General features: G+C 39.5%; 1 protein-coding gene across 1 annotated transcript; it reads left to right on the forward strand.

The window, feature by feature from the left end:
- The first annotated feature begins 33 nt into the window (after window positions 1–33).
- On the forward strand, window positions 34–21862 carry ZBED9 (zinc finger BED-type containing 9). Its single transcript, XM_041771684.1, has 4 exons — window positions 34–453; window positions 12700–12847; window positions 14974–16472; window positions 17555–21862. The coding sequence occupies exons 1-4, from the start codon at window positions 34–36 to the stop codon at window positions 19469–19471; spliced, it is 3984 nt and encodes a 1327-aa protein (XP_041627618.1). The 3' UTR covers window positions 19472–21862.
- Window positions 21863–24402: the final 2540 nt, after the last annotated feature.

Raw genomic sequence — 24402 nt, forward strand, 5'->3', positions numbered from 1 at the left:
CCCAGACCGCCGGGTGCACGGAGAGCTACCGGGATGGCCGCGGCTTCGGGGTTCCGCCCGGCCCAGGCTGGCCCGGCTGCAGAGGAGCACGCGGATATTATCAGAGTGAAGGTGAAGGAGGAAGACCCGCAGTGGGAGCCAGAACCCTGCCTGCAGAAGGGTCTGTCTCACACCAGGGAGCTCCGCCGCCAGCGCTTCAGGCACTTCTGCTACCAGGAAACCCCTGGGCCCCGCGAGGCCCTCACCCGGCTCCGGGAGCTGTGCCGACGCTGGCTGCGCCCCGAGACCCACAGCAAGGAGCAGATCCTGGAGCTGCTGGTGCTGGAGCAGTTCCTGACCATCCTGCCTGAGGAGCTCCAGGCCTGGGTGCGGGAGCAGCACCCGGAGAGCGGGGACGAGGTGGTGGCCGTGCTGGAGGACCTGGAGAGGGAGCTAGACGAACCCCGACAGCAGGTGAGGATTTGCACGGTGCCATCTTCCCTGGAGAATTTGGGGGCGTGGGTCCCCGGTGGAGTGCATACTGTTAACTTCACACTGGTGGCTGCAAATTCTGCTTTGGGCATTCTCATTTGATCACCCGTGTAGAGGAATCCGTTCATGCTTAAGGAGCAACTGTGTTTGGTGTTTTTTTTTTTTTTTTAAGCTTTTTAAAAAATATTCTATTTATTCATGAGAGAGAGAGAGAGGCAGAGATATAGGCAGAGGGAGAAGCAGGCTTCCTGAGGGGAGCCCGATATGGGCCTGGAACCCAGGACCCCGGGATCACGACCTGAGCCAAAAGTAGACGCTCAACCACTGAGCCACCCAGGCGCCCCTGTAAGAGTGTTCTTGTGAGAGCTGGTCCAAGTAAGTAGATGATTTAACCAAATTGGAAACCTTGATCTGTTGCTTATCAGTAGAAAATATATTTTATTTAGTGACTGAAGTTAAAGTTGCAGTCTCTTCTTAGGAGTTACAGTACTTTGAATATATGTGAAAACAAATTAGTGTAATTTAAGGAGTACCTTCTAGGAGAGACAAAGAAGTAGCCAGATTTAATAGAAATATCAGGAAAACAGTGAATGGTGAGATTTAGATTCCATAATAGGCTCTGTCACTAATGAGCTGTGTAACCTTGGGCATATCACACCTTCTCAGGGCTTTAATGTCTTCTGTACTACAAAGAGATTAATTGCATCATTTTCTAGATACTTTTTTAGTACCTGGAATTGTTGGTATGGGAGGTGTATTGAGCCCAAAATTTGGTCTTTCGTTATTACACTAGAGATTATTTTTAAGAGAGTATACTTGTGTTCTAGGACAGTAATTATAGAGCATAATAGAGCCTTATCACCAAACACTTTTACATTTCTCTAATGATACTATCCAAATATTTCTCTGGACTCTTTAAATATGAACACATTATATAGACAGTCTGAGCTATTTTTTCTTTTCTTTTCTTTTTTTTTTTTAAAGATTTTATTTATTCATGAGAGACACAGAGAGACACAGAGAGAGACACAGAGGCAGAGACACAGGCAGAGAGAGAAGCAAGCTCCATGCAAGGAGCCCGTCGTGGGATTGGATCCCAGGTCTCCAGGATCAGGCCCCTGGAGGCCCCAGGATCAGGGCAGAAGGTGGAGCTAAACCCCTGAACCACCCGAGTCTGAGCTATTAAGACATGTTTTTCTGAAAGTCAGATCTTTCCTATGAGACTGATAAGTAGGGACCTGAGTCCATAGTATAATGCTGAAGTGGTGCTGACTCATACATGAATTTTACCAGCAAGTAGATGTTTTGGGGCCACCAAGTAAGAGCAGCTGAATGGAAAGTATCTGATTGCAGCAGAATGCAGCAAGTTGTGAAGACATACTACTGTGCCAATGCCCATTCACCTCCACATCCTTCCTCTTGGCTTTCCTGGACACAATATCTGGGTAATGTTTATTTGCAGAGTTCCCTCCCATCTTTGTGTATCTTTCCCTAAACTTTTTTATGTTCGAGAAAGTGAGCAAGCACAGGTTTACAAGTGCCACCAAAGAGTGCTGGTGATAAAATTTCTGCTAGTGAGCATAAAAGAAGCTTTAACAATTGAAGAAAAGCTTGAAAATATAAAACACTTTGAAAAAAAATGGAAGAACCTGTGACATTGGTTGTGGCACTGTCATGAAGGAGTCAGCTTTGCATAGTGCTGGAGACAATGCTTGGAAATAAGAGAAAGGTATCTAGGTGGAACAAATCCAGTGCTACAAAGTTTGTTAAAACAAAGCCCAAGGAAGTAGAAGAAATAGAACATCTGTTAGTGTGTGGATTGAATACCAAAGGAAGAAGCAATCAGAGGCAGCCTTTCTCAAAGACAAGGTCCTAGCAATATATAAAGACCTTAAGAAAAAAGCTGGAAATCCTGCAGAAGTGCCTTCATTTGCGTCTGGCTTAGTGACTTGAAGAACCGCCATGCTTTCCACAATGTTAAGCTCTCTGGTGACGCTGTGAGGGCAGGTAGAGGGAGCTGTAGACCATTCTGCCAGTGTTAAGAAATTTGATGGATGAAGAAGGCTGTACCCTGGATCACATTTTTAATTTTGATGAAAGCAGCTCTATTGGAAGCAGATTCCCGCAAGAGCCTATATCTCAAAGGAAGAAACATACATTTGAGGGCTTGAGGCTACAAAAGATCATCTGGTGCTATGCTGAGTGTAAATGTCAGTGGAGATACGAAGCTACAGCCTGTTGTGGTTCATCACATTACCTACCTGCAAGCTTTGAAAGGAGTTGTAAAGACTAGCCTACTATAGTTCTAGTGGAAGAGGCTGGATAATAGGGCAGATATTAACAGATCTTTTAGGTGATGTTTTTAAAAAGCAACTGCAAGAGGAAAAAATTGTCTTTCAAAATTCTTAAGAATTATAAGCCATCCGAGCCATCCTTTGACAGTTGCTGAATTTTCTTCAAATATTAAAGTTCTCATTTTCCTTCCTAATATAACTTCTTTGCTCCAGCCCCTTGATCAGAGTGTGATCACAGCCTTTAAAGCTTATTACTTGAGAACATTCCAGATGTTTATTGCACCTACAAGGGGTGATATACACACAAAGTTTTTGCAGTCTGGAATCAATTCAACATTAAATTTGCCATTGATGATATTGTAGTGGTTTGGAATGATGTCACAAAAGCCTTGCTTGGAGTGTAACATAAAATTCTCCCTGATTTAGTTCATGATTCTAAAGGCCTTGAACCTTCACAAGAGCTCTTCTGAATCCAGGTGAGCTGCATTGCTCTGGCAGAGGAAGCTGAATCAGAAGTTGAGTGTGAAGATCCTGGGGAGCTGCTGCAATCCCATGCAGAAGATCTCTCTGTAAGAGCTACAGCAGCTAGTTTTAGGCACAGATGGAGGGTGTGGAAGAAGGTAATGCTGTTCATTTCTCACTCACCTTGTGCTTTAGGCATGATTCGGGAGTAGCAGTGGACTGAGGAGGATGATGGCCATGCAAAACACAGTGGGATGGAGCTTCATGTGTAAGAATTTGTTGAAGCCATAGAAGCTGCTGCTTTATGAATGAAAACTAAGTATCACTAGGTATCTCTTTTTTCAGTCAATGTCAAAGTTAAAGGAAAAGCAAGATGATGAGCCAGAACCATTATTATATTTCTTCTAAAATCACTACAGGGATCCCTGGGTGGTGCAGCGGTTTGGCACTTGCCTTTGGCCCAGGGCGCAATCCTGGAGACCTGGGATCGAGTCCCACGTCAGGCTCCCGGTGCATGGAGCCTGCTTCTCCCTCTGCCTGTGTCTCTGCCTCTCTCTCTCTCTCTCTCTCTCTCTCTCTCTGTGTGTGTGTGTGACTATCATAAATAAATAAAAAATTAAAATAAAATCACTACATTTCTTGGAAAATGTGCAAATACTTCTCCACATGAATTTTTTTTTTTTTTAATTTGAGAGAGAAGGTGGGGAGGGGCAGAGGCAGAAGGAGAAGCAGACTCCCCGCTGAGCAGGGAGACCCATACCCCATACAGAGTTCGGTCCTAGGACCCCGGGGATCATCACCTGAGCCACCCACGTGCCCCTCCACCTGAACTTCTTATGACAGTGTCTACCCTTGCTTCACCCTTTCCTTATACCTCTTTCTAACACAATAACTTTGCCTTTGTAAGGTAAAGTCCTATATGAGATGTAGTAATTCTTTATATCTTTTTGACTATGCTTTTATTTTTACTAGAATTGCTATCGTTTTATTAGTGCTCTGGTGACAGAGTTGTATAGATGTTCAGTAGTCTACCCTGTAACTTTATTTTCTCCAAAAATCTTGGTATTTTTTGTGCAGTTTTGTAGAAAGCATGTTTCTTCATGAGTTCACTTATTATAACATAGATGCCTGTATAAGCAGTCTCTTACTCTAGCCAGCACACCTTGTCCCTTTGTTCCAAATGAACAGTATTGGTTTTTTTCCTTAAAATGTGCCTGTTACTTTCAGATTTTCCTCTTTTAGCTTTGTTAAGGAATGTTGCTGCCAGCTGAACACAGTTATCCCCTGCATTCAGACAGTTGGCTTTATACCCCTTCACTTTACACCACTTTACTTGCATTTTTACCTGCATTAGCACAGTAATGCCTCTTCTTCATAAAAATGAAAATCCTCTTTGGATTTCTTCTGGTGAGTAAAACCAGGAACGAATGTAGGTCTTTTGTACAGGGGAAGTAGCCCAATGTGAACTGACAGAAAGTGAGGGACACTGTTTGCCTTATGCCATTTTGGCTTACATTAGTTTTCCTAGGAACTCTCTACTTCTGTATAGCAAGGGAAACCTGTATCTACTCTCCCCTTCTTTCTTCCTTCCCAACATTTTTTAATGTTGATTTTGCCCATGTCAGCAATGTAGCTACCTGGATACTTTCCCAGCTTTCCTTGTACTAGAGTTGGCTCTGCAGCCTAGTTCTGGCCAGGTGCGATAGGCATGTTTTCCGGGAGTTTCTGGGAGAGCTTTTACTTTCCTTATAAAATGGAACGGATGTGTTTAGTTCACTATTTCCCACTTCGTGTCTTGAACCTAAATGTGGTATCTGGAGCCGTGGTAGCCATCTGGGGACCATGAATGATGATAAGCATGAGGAGAACACCGTATGTTAAGAATAGCAGAGTGGAGATAAAACCACAGCTGGGGTCCCCACAAAGCCATTAGTAAGGGAGGCGATGCACACACCTGCCCTCCCCTGGACTTTTTGTCATGTGACAAAAATAAACCCCTATTTTTTTTAAGTCACTGTTAAGTGTTCTAACTAATGGGGAAATATATGCATTTCTAATGAATACAGCCATATTTACTACATGATTTTACAACTAAAACTTTCTTACTAGGCATCTTAAAAAATAAAAGCCAGGAATCATAGAGTGAAAGACAAACTATCATCATAACCAGTTTGAGGTAATTTTGGCTTTTACTTTGTTACTGCCATCGCATGTCACCCTTTAAACCCTGGTGGTGGGGGTCCTTGCAGGACTGCTCGAGTAGGCAAGCAGACAGGCGTATACCCACTGTGGGAGAGGAGGAATCAGCAGGAGAGGACTGGCAAAGAGCTGTAGGGATGTCTGGTTTCATATCTTAGTTGCTCTAAGAGTTGTGCTTATATTAGCTTTACGGAATTGGTATGATTACTATAAGCACCGGGTTCCCCCTGTTCTCCAGATGACTTCTTACTCTAGGACCCTGCCTCCTCCTGTTAGGGAAGGATTTCGGCAATTGAAACACAGCCCATTTTTTATACAAACCAATCTATGTAGGATATCATATTCCTAAGATCAGGGAAGGGAAAACCTTACCAAGGAAACTGGCTCATCTGTTTTTTGAATTTGAATTTGTTTTAAAGGAGATTGGTTTAGTTTCTTAAATACTTTGCACAATCTAGGAAGTGTGTAAATTTATAACGTGGGTCCTGCTGGGAAAGGACCTTGACATGTGAATTCCTTAAACCTTGCCTTTCATTTCCTCGTACATCACTGAGTTTTTGCTTTTGGAATATTCTGGTCTGTTATAATTTGGATTCAGTATCCATGGGCATTTCCTAGCCATGCAGCAGAACAAGTTCTACCATTTACACCTTTTACTATTAACTTAGACTGTTTGAGTGTCTTGTTCTGCCTGTGAATTTGAATTATTCAAATTATTCAAGTAACTGTGAAATAGTTCACAGTTCTGAGAGGTTTTTTTTCCTCCACAAATCCACTGATCTGTAGAATTGAGGGGGCAAAAGAGCAACACTGTTGTCCTACAATCTACAGTAGTCACAGTTTGATGTTAGGTGGGTCAGGAAAGTTTTTCCAGTGTCTTATGTTTTTAATCCTAATCACTGTGCATACTCCAATCATCTTTATTCAGTTGATAAATTTTGGGAGAGTAGGATGACAATGCTAGAAACAAAATTGCTTCTATTCATGGATATTGCTGATGAATATACAATTATCTATAATTTCTACATTTTAAAGCATAACATTTCACTAGTTGACATCTGAATGTTGGCATGGACTGTACTTTTTCCATTTTTTTTATTTTTGAAAGATTTTATTTATTTATTCATAAGAGACAAAGAGAGAGGCAGAGACATAGGCAGAGGGAGAAGCAGGCTCCTTGCAGGGAGCCAGATGCGGGACTCTATCTCAGGACCCTGGGATCAATCCCTGAGCCAAAAGCAGATGCTCAACCGGTGAGCCACCCAAGTGTTCCTCATTTTTTATTTTTAAAGACAAAAATCATAACCATTTTTAAAAAAGATTTTATTTATTTATTCATGAGAGACACAGAGAGAGAGGCAGAGATAGGCAAAGAGAGAAGCAGGCTCCGCACAGAGAGCCTGATGTGGGACTCCATTCCCAGACCTGGGATCACACCTTAAGTCATAGGCAGACACTCAACAGCTGAGCTACCCAGATGTCCCTTATAACAACATTAAAAAAAAAAAGATTTTATTTATTTGACAGAGAGAGAGAATGCACAAGCACAGTGCAGGGTTAGAGGGAGAAGCAGACTCCCTGCCAAGCAGGGAGGCCAGTGCTGGGCCCGGTTCTCAATGACCTGAGCCAAAGGCAGATTCTTAAACAACTGAGCCACCCGGCGCCCCACACGAATAGCCCTTCGAGTTGCTGATCATGTTCTAATTTTTTACCTAGGTGGTTCACTTTGTGTTAAATCATCAAGCTCTGTGCTTTTGAGCTGTGTACTTTTTTCTAAGCATATAATACGTCAGTTAAAAACTGTTTAGTTACAGGGCTCTTGGGTGGCTCAGTCAATTAAGCATCCAACTATTGGTTTCCATTCAAGTCATGAACTCAGCATCCTGGGATCGAGCCCTGCATCATGCTCCAGGATCAGCAGGAAGTCTGAGTCTTTTTCCCCTTCCCCCCTGATTGCATGCTCACTTTCTCTCTCTCTCTCTTTCTCTGAAATAAACCTAAAAAATTGTATTAAATAAAAGATTTTTATCCCATTGCGATGTCTTCTGCATGATAGGCTAGGATATTTGACTACATGCACATATTTAGATTTGTATGTCATGTGAATGAGGAATTATTTTTGTAAAGCCAAGACATAGTGAGGGAAATTTTCAGAGTTAACCAAGTTTGTAAATGCCTACCAGAGGATAAGCTAAATTTTTACTTGAATTTTGAAGTTAGATGCAGAGCATGGGTACTTGAGGCCAAGTAGGTGGTAGAGCATGGATTCATTGGGTTTCCACACCAGTGTCTTATATATTGATAGATCAACATTTTTTTTTAAAGATTGATTGATTGATTGATTAGAGATATACAGAGACAGAGGCAGAGACATAGGCAGAAGGAGAAGCAGCCTCCTGCAGGGAGCCCAATGTAGGACTTGATCCCCAACTCTCGGATCACACCCTGAGCCAAAGGCAGATGCTCAACCACTGAGCCACCCAGGCGTCCCAATAGATGAATTTTTTTTCTTTGTTTTGTCCTCAAGAATATTTGGTAAGGCAGACTATTGAAATGTTTGGTTGGGGTGCAGTATGGCTTCTATGAGGCTATTGCACAGGAAAGCAGGTGTGGCAGGAATGTGAAGTGGCCAGGCTACTTCCCCTGTGAGTAGCAGACTCAGAGAGATGGGATCAGGTGCCATAGTCAGAGCTTCCAACTGGAAAGTTCAAGCCTGATTTTGGTGTTCTTTTCACTGTAAGGTTTATTAAGTAAATACAAATCAGAATATCTGTTCTTAGGGAGATGACAACTTTTTTTTTTTTTAACTTTTATTCTTGCTCTGTTATAGAATTAACCATAGAGATGTGATTAATCCCAGAGACTATTCTTTTGAGACAACTATAGGAGGTTATTATTGGCTGTTGAATACAGATTTTCATTAATCTGTTTTCATTAGATTTCAGTGGCAGAGATTGAGAATAGAATCTACCTAGCATATCTTCACTCCCAGTTTACTTGTTGCTTATAAAGGTCTATAGGTGAAATGAGTAAAAGTCTATAAGTCAATGAAAGGTCTCCTAAACTAGGGTAGCATAACACCCCAGCACACAACTTTTCTCATTTTTTTTCCTTGGTGAATGGCATTGATGCTTCAGACTTCATCTGAAAGGTTATATGTAGATACACTATTTCAGTGGAAAAAGATAATGTAAGTTGATAACAAACACAGTGTTACAGTGATTGAAATGCCATACAAGAACATTCAGAGTTTCTGATAACAAACTGTGCCAACCAGTGAGCCATTAGCCACCTTCCTGGGTTTCTGTGATATTCCCCGTTGTACACTATTACTTCCAGACTTAGCACAAGCTGATGTTAGACTGTAACACAGTCCAGGAAAACATACATACTGGATGGTGTCACAGCTGAATGTATAGATTCATATTTTACTGATATTTAGTAAATCAATTTACACAAAGGCTAAAAGAGCTTCTGATTTCCAAAGAAAGTGAAACCTAATCAAACCAACGGTGCTATATGGATAATTCGGAGGTAACCGTGCTTTTATATTAAAGGTAGTGTTAATTTGAAGTTAGCAGCAACAACTTTTCTTCTGAATATTCCTGCTAGATAAACCTGTTTGGAGCATTGATATCCTCTTGTATTCAGCCTCTTCCTTATTTAACCACATCATCAGTAAAATATGAGTCTGAGTTTGTTCATGCTCCTGTAACAAAATATTGATGTAAACAAACAGATATGGTTCTAGAGGCTGGCAGTCTGAGATAAGGGTGCCATCACAGTTAGGTGGGGGGTCTCTTCCCATTGCAGATTTTTCATTGTATGGCAGAAAGGGGCTTAAGCTGCTCTGTGCGAGATCTTTTATGAGGATTAATCTCTGTCATGAAGGCGCCATCTTTATGATCTAATTTTCTTACAAAGGCTCCATCTCCCAAAACCATCTACGTGGGTGTTGGGATTTTCACATGTGACTTGTAGTAGGGGGAACACAAAATTTCAGACCAAAACAGAGCCAGAGATACCATCTGCCAGTGATAAGTAGAAGAAAATAAGCAAACAGAACCCAGGGAAGCTGAGGAGTACAACCCACCAGCTAATGTGCGTGCACCTGAATTCTGAGGGGATGACCCTATTAGGTAATAACTTAAGAGAGTATTACTGTATCTTAGGTTCATCTATACCCAGTGAAGATGACTGTGCTGCCTAAAACCCAAAACGTAATAGAAAATGAATTCTTAAAGTTAATAGTATTTTAAACACCCAAGTACTAGGATAAAAAACATGAATGACTTTTTTTTATTATTTGGGTGTATAGAATTACTCAAAATCCAGAAGTAATACCAAGAAATTTTTCTTTGTGAAACAATTTATAAATGTAAAACAAAAACCCCCACAAGCAAATTAAAGTAATAAATTAGTAAAAATGTTTGTAATATATGTCATAGATAAAAGCTAATCTTTTTTTAATCTTTTATTTATTTTTAATTAATTAATTTATTTATTTATTCATGATAGAGAGAGAGAAAGGCAGAGACACAGGAGGAGAGAGAAGCAGGCTCCATGCCAGGAGCCTGACGTGGGACTTGATCCCGGGACTCCAGGATCGTGCCCTGGGCCAAAGGCAGGCGCTAAACCGCTGAGCCACCTAGGGATCCCCAAAAGCTAATCTTTTTAAACAGAAGTGCAAAAAAATCCTCAAGAGACATAAGCAGGTTTCATAAATAGATAAATGAATGACTTTTTTTAAAAAGATTTTTTTATTCATGAGAGACACAGAGAGGCAGAGACATAGGCAGAAGCAGGCTCTCAGCAGGGAGACTGATGTGGAATTCGATCCCAAGACCCTGGGATCACAACCTGACTCAACCACTGAGCCACCCAGGCACCCCTTGAATGGCTTCTAACTGTACGAGATGTTACACTTCAGTCATAAAGGAACAAAACTACACTGAGGTACCCTTTATCACCTATTAGATGGCAAAAACTCAAAAGCTTGGCCACCACAGTCTGTTGGCCTAACTAGGAAGATGGGTCCTGTCCCTACATTGCTGGTACAAGACGGTACCATCCCCATGGGGGCAGCGGGAGAAGATTTTGGCACCATCTGACATCTGGGCATTTACCCTCTGATCGACCTAGCAATAATATTTCTGGGAATTTACTTTGAATATACACATCTACAAATAAGAGAACATAGACATGTTTTTTTGTTGCAGCTATTTCTTTGTAAAAGCAAAATATCATAAACAACTTAAATGCTCATCCATAGAGTGATTGTGCATATGTGTGTATAAACTATTGTGCATCAGTATAATGTGGCACCATGTACACATAAAAAAGAATGAGGAAGGTTATCTAGGGACTAGTATGAAATGACTTTCAGATAGTATTTTTATATTAAGTAAAAAAAGAGAGAAGAACTATATACAGTATGACAAAAAGTACACATTTGCATTAAATTTGTATATATTATGTATACACATATGTACCAGTGTTAGTGTGTGTGTGTATATATATGTTTTATTTATTCTTGTAAAAATAAAGGGTAAACGATCAACAACAAAAATAGTTTCTTTTTTTTTTTTCCAAAAATAGTTTCTTATGGGAGTGGGTAGGGTGGAGTAGAATATGAGCAAGACTTCTCTGAATATATATTTTGATTTTTTTATATCATGTAAATGTTTTAAGTATTTAAAAATAATGTTAAATTCAAAATGATTAAACACAAACAAATGAACTCACCTGTATATCAAATTAATAATAGCAAAAAAGTAATTCAGGTAACTTGAACACCGTATTCTGACTACATAATCTCAGTGGAATACTGCCTTTGGACATATAAAGCTGCAAAGACAGATTTTACTCAGTAGGTATGTTGTTGAGAGTGTTCTACAAGCATTGTAATTCTGAAACTTTTGTGTTTATTGTAGGTTACAGCAAATGAGTAAATATAAACATTGTATTGAACTAGGCTTTGTTTCACTGCCAGAGAGACATATTAAAATGGAGTATGGAAAGAGGAGGTAAATCTTGTGGTGTTGAAATTGAATTGAATTCATGATAATTTAGGACTATATTTGCCAGCTCTACCCAGGAAAGGGCCTGGAGGGGATGATACACCATGAACAATGAGCCTACCTACTACTCTGTCTTTGTTACTAACACTGTTGCTCTAGAATGAATCGACTTCTTGAGAACATAGTTGAAACTAGATCTGGGACAGGGAAGATATAATGTGGTCCTTGTGTTTATTGTTGTGGAAAGCACGGATGTGCTAGGAAAAAAAAGTGGGGTCATGTTCAAAGGATGCAGGAGCCTGATCAGAGGGGTGCTGGAGGCCAAGTGGGAGACAGTTTAAGATCAAGGTGAATAAGGATAGAATGGATTACAAAGTTAAGTCTATAGTGATAACTCAGAATGAGAGACAGAGGGGTGCCTGGGTAGCACAGTCAGCGAAGTGTTTGACCCTTGATTTTGGCCCACGTCCTGAACTCAGGGTCATGAGGTGGAGCCCTGTATGAGGCTCCATAACATGGAGCCTGCCTGAGATTCTCCCCCTCTCCCTCTGGCTCTGACTTCTTAAAATTGAATGTCATGAAAAGTCAGGCAACTATTTTAGATTAAAAGAATAAAAAGATGTAATAACCAAAAACAATGTATAAACCTTGTTTCACAGAGTTAAAAAACCATAAAATATATTTTGGGGACAGTTAGGGAAATTTAATTATAAACCATATACAAGATGATTAGTGTGAGGAGAAGATAATGTTTCTTTTTCACCCAACACTGTTACCCAAGGTGATTTCCTTTTTCCCATCCGTACCACTGGGGTAATGATTTTCCACATTTATTCTAAAACAACTGTCAGATTCCTTCCTGGATTGAATAGCTCATTAGTGACTATTAGCTAATTTGCATAATCCTCACCACAAATATTTATTTTTAATTACTCATACTGAAATCCATTTACAATTTACTTTTTTTTTTTTTTTTACAATTTACTTTTAATTACCACAGCGTACAGAGGATTTCTCTAATGTGTTTCCGTTCTTATTTCCCCAAACAGAAACCACAGGGATGGGTATCAGCTTCTGTCCGGGGGGACAGTTTGTGTTATGTGGCTCTGGTTTTATTAGCTTCTTCTTACTCTGTCTTGCACTCCTCTTCAGAATTCAGTGGAGACTTTTTCTCCTTACATCCTATTTCAGTAGAAGAATGTTCTGCGGTTTGTGCAGTATGTTAATTTCCAAATGCACCTGTTTGTCCTCAGGTCTCACAGAGCACACATAGGCCAGAGACGTCTGTGGAGGAAATGACTCCTCTGGATACCGCAAAGGAGTCCTTGGGGACCCAGTTCCAGTCTGTGGAAGACAGCATGGAATGTGAATCTCCAGAGCCACACCCACTGCAAGATAATGGTGAGGATCATTTAGTCTGGAAAGAGGATGAGATCTGAAAGCGGGAAGGATCTAGTCGCTGAGAAGTTATCAAACCTCCTTCTATCGCTACCTTACTGAATATAGCTGGAGGAAAAGTCAGCCAGGGTTGTGTGATGCTATTAAAGGCATTGAATTAAGCAGCCAGGTGATTGTGTAAGAAACCATTGAATACAAGATTTTTCTGTGGATATTTTGCAATGGAACTAATTACTTGTGGATAAACCAGAGGTGCATCTGTGGATGAATGTTAAGCGCTTATCAGTATAGCCATAGGTCCCATTTCTATAGGCTCTGCTCCAATTTTTGTCACGTATGATATTTAAGACTTGGAAATACTACTTAGAAATTCTATTAGAGAGAATGGAATTTGTGAAGTCTGTGTCCCTTAGCACTTCAAGGACTGTTAATAGGGTAATGTGTAGTGGAGGCAGGAACACTGGCTGGCCTGCTTCTGGAGCAGTTGTCTTTTCCAGAAGACTTAAGTATAATTGATAGAAGTTTTTCATCTCTTAAAGTCCTAGGCAGTTTCTCTTTATCCTAGACCTACTAATATTGTTCTCCTAACTCTGGACCTCAAATGCTCTTGGTTCTCATTTACATTGCCCTGTATTCCCCACCCCACCCCATCCCAAATTCATCCTTGTTTGTCTGCCTTTTCTGCTTATGGCTCTACAGCATGGCACAAAATATATTAGTGTAGAAGAAACACCCTCCGTATGAACACCTTGTCAATCATATTTTGGGATCACACTTACCATGAGTGTTGTCATCTTCATTATAAAATCAGTCAACACATTTTTATCTATCACTTGCCTGTGTGGTCATGTGTTAGATAATGGAAAAGATGCTGGAGAAATTAGTGATTCCTGCTTCTTTAGAAACTTAGTGTTTTAGTTCTACATATGGAACAGTTAAAGAATAAAATGTTACATGCTGGTTTGTGTTATGAGTAAATTTATTTTTTTCAGGAAAGGAGAACTTGTGAGTTTAAGCTTATGGGAGTCTTATTGGAAGAACTAAGAGTTAAGTGAGGCCAGAGTCACAGTAACATATCACTAATTTGAATGTAGTTTTGGAAATTATGAAAATTTGAGAATGATTTAAATTCACCAGTTTAAAACTTGGTATGCAGATTGGTAGTATAAACAATGTTGACTCGAGAGAAAGTATTTTTCCCATAACACTGTCTAGAGGTAATGTGCTAATCCCAAATTATTCTTTTTGTTTTTTTAAAAATAGTTTCCTTAAGACTAGCCAGGCTTGAGCTATTCTAAATGTTTCTGTTATTATGAATGTTCTAAACATTTATTTTAATATCCTATATTAAGTCAAAGAGTTTTCACTACTTCAGGCTCATCTACTACTATATATTTATTAAAATTAATAATAAGGATACTTGTATTGGGTTTATAGTTTCACAAGCCTCAAAAGTGAGCTGATGTAAGTATATGATGTTGAAACCTACATCCCAGATGTTGCTGTAACAGCTAGCCTGTCTTAATAGAACAAAATGTGGTATAGTCTCAGGCCTTTTTTTAAAAAAAAAAACTATTACTGGGACACCTGGGGGGCTCAGTTGATTAAGCATCCAGCTCTTGATTTCTGCTCAGGTCCTGATCTCAGGGTTATGAGATGGAGCTCCACATCAGGCTCCAGACCATGGAGCCTGCTTAAGACTCTCTCCCTCTGCCCCTCATGCATGCATGCTCGCTCTCTCTCTACAATAAATAAATAAATCTTTTTAAAAATCTATTACTGAATTGCTGAGGCTTCTCTAGCCCAAAAAATTGTCTTTTGTACTAAATAAATAAATAATAACATCAATTTGCTGCTTGTTTTGCATAAAACAGTGCTTTACTTTTAAGGCTAATCCCACACACTGCTCTGGAAAGTCACATCCTGGCTTTTTACCTTTACTATATCAGAACTTTTTGTTCCTGGCTGGGTTCTTCATTTGGCTTCTCTTCCTCCAAGGTTGGACTCCCTAACCAACTTGTGTGCCTGTAGCCTCTATTTCTACCCTGAGCTCTAGTGGCTACTTGGACAATGAATATATTTCAAATTATATTCCCAAATATTCTAATTGTTTTTTCTTTATATTTTAGGATCATTTTTGTGGCTTTCCATGATGTCTCAAAGCATGGGTGGTGATGATAACCCCAATACCTTGGACACTCATGAACCAGAAGTCAAACCAGAAAACATGAGAGAGAAGTTCTTCAGAAGCTTAGCAGTATTATTAGAAAACAAAAGTAATAATACCAAGATATTTTCTAAAGCAAAGTACTGTCAATTAATAAGGGAAGTGAAAGAGGCAAAAGCAAAGGCAAGAAAGGAATCAGTTGACTACCGTCGCTTGGCTAGATTTGATGTGACCCTTGTACAGGGAAATGAAAAGCTGATTGAGGCTATAAATGGGGAAACAGATAAAGTACGGTATTACTTACACAGTGAGGAGTTATTTGACATTCTGCATGATACCCATCTCAGCATTGGACATGGTGGGCGTACCCGCATGGAAAAAGAATTACAAGCAAAATACAAGAACATCACGAAGGAAGTTATAATGCTATACTTGACACTCTGCAAACCATGCCAACAGAAAAATTCAAAACTCAAGAAAGTTCTAACATCAAAGCCAATTAAGGAAGTTAATTCAAGATGCCAAGTGGATCTTATAGATATGCAATCGAGTCCTGACGGGGAGTATAAATTCATCATGCATTATCAAGACCTTCATACAAAGTTGAGTTTTTTGCGGTCACTAAAATCTAAAAGGCCTAAGGAAATTGCACATGCTCTTTTAGATATTTTTACAATTATCGGAGCACCCAGTGTCCTGCAATCTAACAATGGAAGGGAATTTTCAAGCCAGATTGTCAGTGAACTTAGTAATATTTGGCCAGAATTGAAAATTGTCCATGGGAAGCCTCAGCCCTGTCAAAGCCAAAGTGCTATGAATCAAACTAATGAGGATATCCAAAATAGGATTATCTCCTGGATTCAAACTAACAATTCATTACACTGGGCTGAATTTTTGTGGTTCATTCAAATGACCCAAAATCAGCCCTATCACCGAGGCATGCAACAGCTTCCATTTGAAGGCACATTTAGCTCTGAAGCTAAGCTAGGCCTGTGTCATTCTCAGTTGACAGAAGAGTTTATTGCCAGCCTGAATCCAGAACGTGAATTAGAGCAGGTTGACAGAGAATTAGAATTTACACCAGGAGCTCAGTATGAGGAGAACGTTGAGACTGGCACGGATAGTAGTGATGTTGAGGAGAATCTTACAGCTATTCCTTCCAGGACCATGAAAAACCTTCCAGAAAGCAGACTTAAGTTTTTATCCTGTATAGTTTGTGAGAAGGTGTGCTCAGGTGCTCATAGTTGTGTGTCGTGTGATGGAAATGTCCATGCAATCTGTGGGGTGCCCCCTCAACATGACAGTGAGGGCTGTCCTCACAAAATAACATGTAGTCTCTGCTATGAGACCACTACAATGAAAAGAAAACATGATGAGATCCAAAGAAGTTCAACTGGTCAACCTTCCAAAATGCTGAAGCTGTCAGAGACACCATTCTCATCAGACAAAGTAGGAGATTGGGTAAGAGTCTGAGTGTCTGCTGGGGAAGAGCTTCATTACACCTCCCTGTGCTTGTGATGGGTAAGAATGTTTTGGCGTGGTATATATGCTAACACACAGTTTGGCCAACTTGGATTTGTTTTCTCGAGAAAAGCCCATTACTGTTAGTTAATGCCTCGCACCACTCCTTTTTTGGGGTTGAAACTTACAACCTTGAATGCTGCTTTATTTGTTGTGTGGGGTGATGACAGTGTCTCTTTCACTCCTTTCTGGTGTCAGACATTTTTGCGGGGGAAGAAAAAAGCTAAGATCTATGGGATAAGTGGTTGTGTAAGGGTGGGTTTCTGTAGGAGGATGAATGTGAGAAAAGCCAAACTTAATGTTAGTTGTCATTGTATGTGATTTTGGGTGGAGAGGTAAGCTAAGAAAGGCATCTCGAGTCAAGTGAAGAAGTATTTAGGAAGAGTGAGGGATGATCAGTGTGGTTTTGAGATAAGGGGTTTGGGTTGAGAAAAAGCTCAGTTTTCAGATTTAAATGGACAACATGAGATAAGTCCAAAGAGGTTTATTTTAATTCAGTAGGTTTTATAAAGTAGAGTTAATGTATGTCCAGTTTAGAGTTTTGAAATATGGAGGTTACACATGACTTGGGCCAGTGGTACCCAGAGTATGATCATTAGGTCAGTGCTGGTCTGCAGACTGTTTCTACTAGTCCACAGATGGGAAGGTATACTAATCAAGAGTCTTTAGAAAGTTATAACAATTTGACATCGCTGTAGTACCTGGACACAGATTAATGAACTCATATTTCTGAATTCAATATAGGCCAGTTTGGGTATCATTAACCTCTCAGGGCCAGTCACTGTGGTGGGAGTTGCACACCAGTCAAGCACATTTACAACGTATGACATTTTATGGCTAGTTTGTCTGCTGTAACTCAGAAATGTAAACATTTATTTTCTTTACAATTTTAAAACTTTTTAAGTTTTTAATCAAGCCTAGTTTTTTTTTTTTTCAAGCCTAGTTTTTAATTTGTAGTTTAATGTATTAGATAAAGGAGGAGAGTAAAATTGGTGTTACTTATTTTTAATCCTAATCTGCAGATGGTGAAACAAGCTTCGCTGGACTTTTTTGTCAAGAAAAAACATACCTTTTCTGAATATGGTAGCAGTAGTAGAAGAAATGATAAGGATGGAAGTCGCCCAGAGGAAGTAAAAACCAGAAGAGTTCATACAAGTTTTACTCGGAAGTATGATCCCTCATATATCGAGTTTGGTTTTGTAGCCGTAATTGATGGTGAAGTGCTAAAACCACAGTGTATTATTTGTGGAGATATATTGGCTAATGAAGCAATGAAACCATCAAAACTTAAGCGGCATTTATATTCAAAACATAAAGAAATAAGTTCACAACCGAAAGAATTCTTTGAAAAAAAGAGTAGTGAATTAAAAAGCCAACCAAAGCAGTTGTTTAATGTTTCTCACATAAACATCAGTGCTCTGCGGGCTTCGTATAAAGTGGCGCTCCCAGTTGCCAAGTCAAAAACGCCATACACAATCGCTGAGACGCTGGTGAAAGACTGCATCAAGGAAGTCTGCCTGGAGATGCTGGGTGAGTCAGCAGCGAAGAAGGTGGCTCAGGTGCCACTTTCTAATGACACCATAGCTCGACGCATTCAGGAACTGGCCAGTGATATGGAAGACCAACTCATAGAGCAAATAAAAGAGGCAAAGTATTTTTCATTGCAATTTGATGAATGCAGAGATATTGCTAACATGATCATTCTTTTAGTGTATGTGCGATTTGAACATGATGATGATATAAAAGAAGAATTCTTCTTCTCAGCCTCTTTACCGACAAACACGACTAGCTCAGAACTGTATGAAGCTGTGAAGAATTACGTTGTCAACAAGTGTGGTCTGGAATTTAGGTTTTGTGTAGGAGTATGTTCTGATGGTGCAGCTTCCATGACAGGAACACATTCTGAAGTGGTTACCCAGATTAAGGAGCTTGCACCAGAATGTAAAATAACACATTGCTTCATCCATCGAGAAAGTCTGGCTATGAAAAACATATCAGCTGAACTGAATAGTGTGCTTACTGACACAGTAAAAATTGTGAATTATGTAAAGTCTAATGCATTAAATTCAAGATTGTTCTCCTTATTATGTGACAATATGGAAGCTGATCATAAGCAACTGTTACTGCATGCTGAGATACGGTGGTTATCACGGGGAAAAGTTCTATCAAGAATGTTTGAAATACGGAATGAACTCTTCGTATTTCTGCAAAGCAAGAAACCAGTTTGGTCCCAACTTTTCAAAGATGTGAATTGGACAGCCAGACTTGCTTATTTATCTGATATCTTCAGTATTTTTAATGATCTTAACGCTTCCATGCAGGGAAAGAATGCAACATGTTTTTCAATGGCTGATAAGATTGAAGGACAAAAGCAGAAGTTGGAAGTGTGGAGGAACCGAGTTTCCACCAATTGCTATGACATGTTCCATAACTTGACAACAGTTATCCACGAAGCGGGTCATGATCTTGATATCGTCCATCTGCGAAGAGTTGTCAAGGAACATCTTACAAACTTGTTGGATTGTTTTGAATTGTATTTTCCATCAAAAGAGGATCCACGCATAGGAAACTCTTGGATCCAAAATCCATTTCTTCCATCAAGAGAGAATTTGAATCTAACTATAACCCTCTGGGGTGACTTGCTAAAGCTGGCTGCTGATGAAGGCTTGAAAATGAATTTTGAAAGTACAGCATCACTTGCTTCATTTTGGATAAAAGTTAAAAATAAATATCCTGAGCTTGCTGAGGTCGCATTAAAATCCCTTCTCCTGTTCCCCTCAACATCCCTTTGTGAGACGGGGTTCTCTACATTGAGTGTTATTAAAACAAAACACAGAAACAGTTTAAATATCCATTATCCCCTGAGAGTGGCACTGTCCTCAATCCAGCCTAGATTAGACAAGTTAACCAGCAAGAAGCAAGCGCATTTATCACATTAATGACTTGAAGGTATTCTGACAGAGTGTGCATACACACATCAGGGAATATGGAGTTATGATTAAAATAGCAGTTCTCTGTATAAATTGTCTATATGGACACTTTCAGTTAAATGTACAGTTTTTTAAGTTCTTTTTTCTTGTATTTATTAAAATGTAACTTTAAATCTGTTGCTTCTAATATTAAAAATTTGGTCTTACATTTTGTATGTCTTTGTTATTATTGTATTTCATTAGCCCTGGAGGACACACTATAGGACAACTTCAGGATGGCAGTGATGTCTCTGAAGTGACTCATTAGGTCAGTGATGGGAAGTGCACTTGAGGGTGGAAGTAGAACTCGGGTGCCAGGGTCAGTAAGGTTGCGGTTTCTTTAGTTGGTTGTGGTTGGAAGCTGATGTTAAGCTTCCTCTGTTAGGTGTGTTTATGTGGGTGAGGTGGGGAAACACTTGTAACGGTGTCAGGGCTTTGGATTCATATTGATAAGTTCTGATTTCATCACATGGGGGATTGGGCCATAGTGACAGAGTTTAGATAAGGTACAGATTTTTAGATTTTGCTTGAGCCGATTGCTATTAAGGTTTCATGGGACAAAGCCAGGTATTTTAGCACTTCAGGTAGATGTAATAACCTCTACTGTGTGGAGATGATTCACAAAAATGCCACACATATCTGCTCTCCCATCAGCACTCGCTCAGAATTACTGAAAACAGACTTTAACCCAAAGCATGTTCTTCGGTGTAAAACATGCCAAGACCCTTGGAGAAAACTAGTCTTTTCCTAGAGAGGGAAGCAGCATAACAGTTACGTGCTTCTTTTCAAAGAAATGTGACTTGGAAATTTGAAGAAGGGAAGGATATTTAGTAATACAAAATGTCACTACTACTTTATTGATTAAAAGGTTTCATTGGAATGGATTCCAAAAATCTTAGAAAGTGGATGAAATGTTTTTCACATTCAATTCCGAAACTTTGGTAGGATTAGGTTTTATTGTGTGTCTTCATCAAAATCTTCCATCTTTTCAATAACAAGGAGATAGTGGTAGATGCACACGACAGTGGTTCAATTTTGTCCACCTATATCTTATGTGTCCTCCTATCTGTATTTTGGAAGGGACTTATATTTTTAAAATTTTACCATTTGTTGATTGAATAAAATATTGTGCTTCCAATTTTGAATTTTAAAACAATGTATGCATGGTGACTTTATGCTTATTTTCTATAAATGCTATAAGTCGGAGAAAATAAACTGACAGACATAAAGAGCACATTTAAATTTTTTTTTTTTTAATTTTTATTCATTCATGATAGTCACACACACAGAGAGAGAGAGAGAGAGGCAGAGACACAGGCAGAGGGAGAAGCAGGCTCCATGCACCGGGAGCCCGACGTGGGATTCGATCCCGGGTCTCCAGGATCGCGCCCTGGGCCAAAGACAGGCGCCAAACCGCTGCGCCACCCAGGGATCCCAAAGAGCACATTTAAAAGGCAACTCCCTATTTCCTCTCTGAGAAATACAAAGTATTGGATATCTCAGAACAGAATTAGAACCATCTGGACAAAATTTTTGGTGTGATTTTTTGCTTTCTCAGATATATGCATAAATGCCTGCCTATTTTTCCTGCAAATGACTCCGTGCCAGGAGCCTGGCTTGCTTTCTCTCCACCTTTTTAACATTTATGAATATTTGTCTTTCTCCCCGTTTTGTCTACTGTACATTTTTTTTTCTTCAACAGCTTTATTGAGAAATAGTTTACATGAAATCTTAACGTGAATTTGATGTAAATCACAAAGTGATTCTGTAAATCACATGATCTTTTTCTTCTGTTAGTTTTGCAGTGAGTTCATATGTCTGTAGACGTGGGGTGTAGGCATACGCCACAAAGGCAACTGCACATTTTTTTGGTCTTCACATATGACTATTCTGTTTCCATCATTTTGCATCATCATGCAACCACAGGGCTATTCCTGCTCAGAGGAGAAAAGAAAAAAAATGATTATCCATCTGGGAGAAAATGAATTGGACCCCTACGTTCTAAATATATTAAAGATTTAAATGTGAAATGCAAAGCCGTAACACTTTTATTATTAGTTATTATCCAGTGAAGCTGAGGATGTGCCTGCCCTGCAGTCTCTCAAGTCGCTGTTCGCTCTTGGTCAGGCATCTGGAGGAGCCGTGACTCTGAGAGTCATGACACCAGAGCTTGCAAGAGCCCAATGTCCACTTACAGAGTAAGATCTACTATGTTACTCAACAACTAGATCGAGTAGTAACACGAAGTCATTACTGAGAATTTGGGGGTATATGTATGTGTCAAAGCTCATCAAATTATGTCATTAAAATGGTATGTACAGTATACCTCAATAAAGTTTACTTTGAAAACAAGTGACCTGTAGTTATGTCAACATGGGTTTAATTCAAGGATATAATATTGAAGGAGAAAGTGAAGTTGCCCAACTATGCTGAAGTATTGCTCCATCCATATCAAAAAGAGCTTCATAAAAAGTTGTGAAAGTCTGAAAACCCAAACAGCACAAATGAGAGACACGCCATGGTACAAATATCAAGAAAGAGAATGCCACAGATGATGAAAACCGAACTTCGGATAGAAGAGAGATGGAAGGAGGCTGTGACCGGGAGGGCCACTCCGGTCATAGTTTGTTTCTTAACATGGGTCGTGAGGACAATAGCATTTAACATACTGCATTGTTTTTGTTTTGATGCCTTGTACATACGTTATAAATATTCTTTGGTATCTTTTCAAAGGGTAAGGTACAAAATAATTAGTTAATAGAATATAAATCTGACCAAAGTGATGCTGAAGACAAGATGGAAAGATTTTAAAAATGAAAAATTATGAAAAGAACTGACGTTATGAAGGAAAGACCAGGAAGTTTTCAACATCCGTTCATTAGAAAAGAATAGAGAGAGTGGGCAGTGAGTGGTCTTTGAAGAGAGAAGCATAAGAATATCCTAGAGTTGAGAAAAGCCCAAGACCCCAAAATCAAGCTACAAAACCAGCACAAAGCAAGGTAAAACTAAATTTATATGCAGATCCTAATGGGAAAAATAGATTAAAAGAGTTAAAAATAACACATAGAATTGACATGATCGGTTTTTTAACAGCCATAACAGAAGCCAGAAGATGTTGAAAAATATTTTCAAAGAGCTGAGAAAAAATAACTATCAACCTAATATAGATGAAACCCACTGCTCACTATGATGTTCAAGAATGACAGAGGAATAAAAATATTTTCACAAATCTCATGATACCAACAAACTTCCACTGAAATAAACTATTAAGAACATAATTAGAAAAGAATAAAATTATGTCAATAGTGGGAGGGAAAGTCATCAAAGAATGACTCCTAGGAAAGTTGCCATAAAGCAGCAAGTATTGGACTTAACCCCGTTGAAAATTTACAATTCTATATTGAAGGAGGCTATGAATAAATATAAAAATAAAACGAGTAACTGGGAAAACATTTAGAATACATAGTAGATAAATACACTTGGTCTTATATATTTATGTTTGATGGTGATCTTCCCAATAAGTAAGAAAAGTGTTGAACAGCATAAAAGAAAGGAGTCAGGGATTCCAGATATCTTATTTAGCTGGGTTCTGCTGGGCTCAGCAGGGATTGACTGGGCTGTTGCAGTCATACACATGCCTCCAAATGTCTTCTTATTGCAGACCAGCAGCCTCCTGGACCACTCCTTTCTTGGCCTCCTGCAGGTGGGCTGAAGAACTTTGCCCTGACATTTAAAATCTCAGCTCAGAGCCACACACTTGCCTCCTACTCACATTCCATTGTCAAATAGAGCCCTGTTGCTAAACCCAATGTCAGTGGATTGGTAAAGTATATATTTCATCTTTAGGGAAGACCTAGCAAGGGCAAAAAATATTTTAAAAAACCCAGAATATTCAACTAAAGGTCTTTTAAATTAAAAAAATTATTTATTTTTTACATTCCAAGATAAAATGGTCTCAAGATTATTTCAGTAGCCCAGAGGAGTGCCTGGGTAGCAGTCAGTTACACAACTGACTCTTGGTTTCTGCTCAGGTCATGATCTCAGGGTCATGAGGTCAGGCCCTCCTGGAACGGAGCCCTGCAGCAGGCTCGGTGATTGGTGGGGAGTCTGCTTGAGATTCTCCCTCTGTCCCTCCCTCACCGCTATCTTTTTCTCTATCTCTAAAATAAATAGATAAATAAATATTTTTTAAAAATAGCTCAGAAATGTTGTCAGGGACCCAGGTTTTTCACATTCTCATCCTCCCTCTGTCTGTTGGTCTTCATCCTGAGGTTTGTCATCAGAGGTCACAGCTGGCTTTCCCAGTGTCATTCACAGAAGAGTAGCGAAGTAGGAAAGAGCATCCCCTCAAAATGTCAGTAAGGAAAAGTCTTTTCAAAAGCCTCCAGTGATTTCCCCTTCAACTAAACAGCCATAATTGGGTCTCATAATTATCCTACATAAATCTTCAGTGAAGGGGAACAGAACACATCCTGACTGTTGGTTTAAGCCCAGTCAAAATAGTTGAGAGCTTCTCTTTCATATAAAAATAGCTGTTGTGCATTAAAAGAGAATAAAGCTTAAAAGCCACAAAACAACATTTTCAACACAGGGAGGAAAAAGGCAAGTGAAAATTTTTTCAAGAATAAAAGAAAACCCCTGGGCTTTGCAAATGTGAGACAATAGATGGTCGTTATGGAAGATGATAATTTTTCACAAGTATTTGTTCCTCTCTCTGGGTTAAGACCCTGTTCCACACACATCAGATCTGCCTCCTTCGCTTCACCCGGAATAATGAAATGTGAGCAGAATTGACATGTTACTTTTGAGCAGAAACAAATAAATGGTCTCTGATTTGCTGCATCTTTTTTCTCCCCTGTCAGGAGACCATCAGCTTCAGGTGGAGATGGCTCCACCACCCT

This window comes from Vulpes lagopus, chromosome 10, assembly GCF_018345385.1.
Source record: "Vulpes lagopus strain Blue_001 chromosome 10, ASM1834538v1, whole genome shotgun sequence".
Lineage (NCBI taxonomy): Eukaryota > Metazoa > Chordata > Mammalia > Carnivora > Canidae > Vulpes > Vulpes lagopus.

Bases quoted from the DNA above. Each gene is read 5' to 3' on its own strand.
- ZBED9 (XM_041771684.1), top strand. From the start codon at position 34: ATGGCCGCGGCTTCGGGGTTCCGCCCGGCCCAGGCTGGCCCGGCTGCA. The intron at 12,848-14,973 runs GTGAGGATCATT...TTTATATTTTAG, and splicing joins ACACCCACTGCAAGATAATG to GATCATTTTTGTGGCTTTCC. The intron at 16,473-17,554 runs GTAAGAGTCTGA...CCTAATCTGCAG, and splicing joins CAGACAAAGTAGGAGATTGG to ATGGTGAAACAAGCTTCGCT.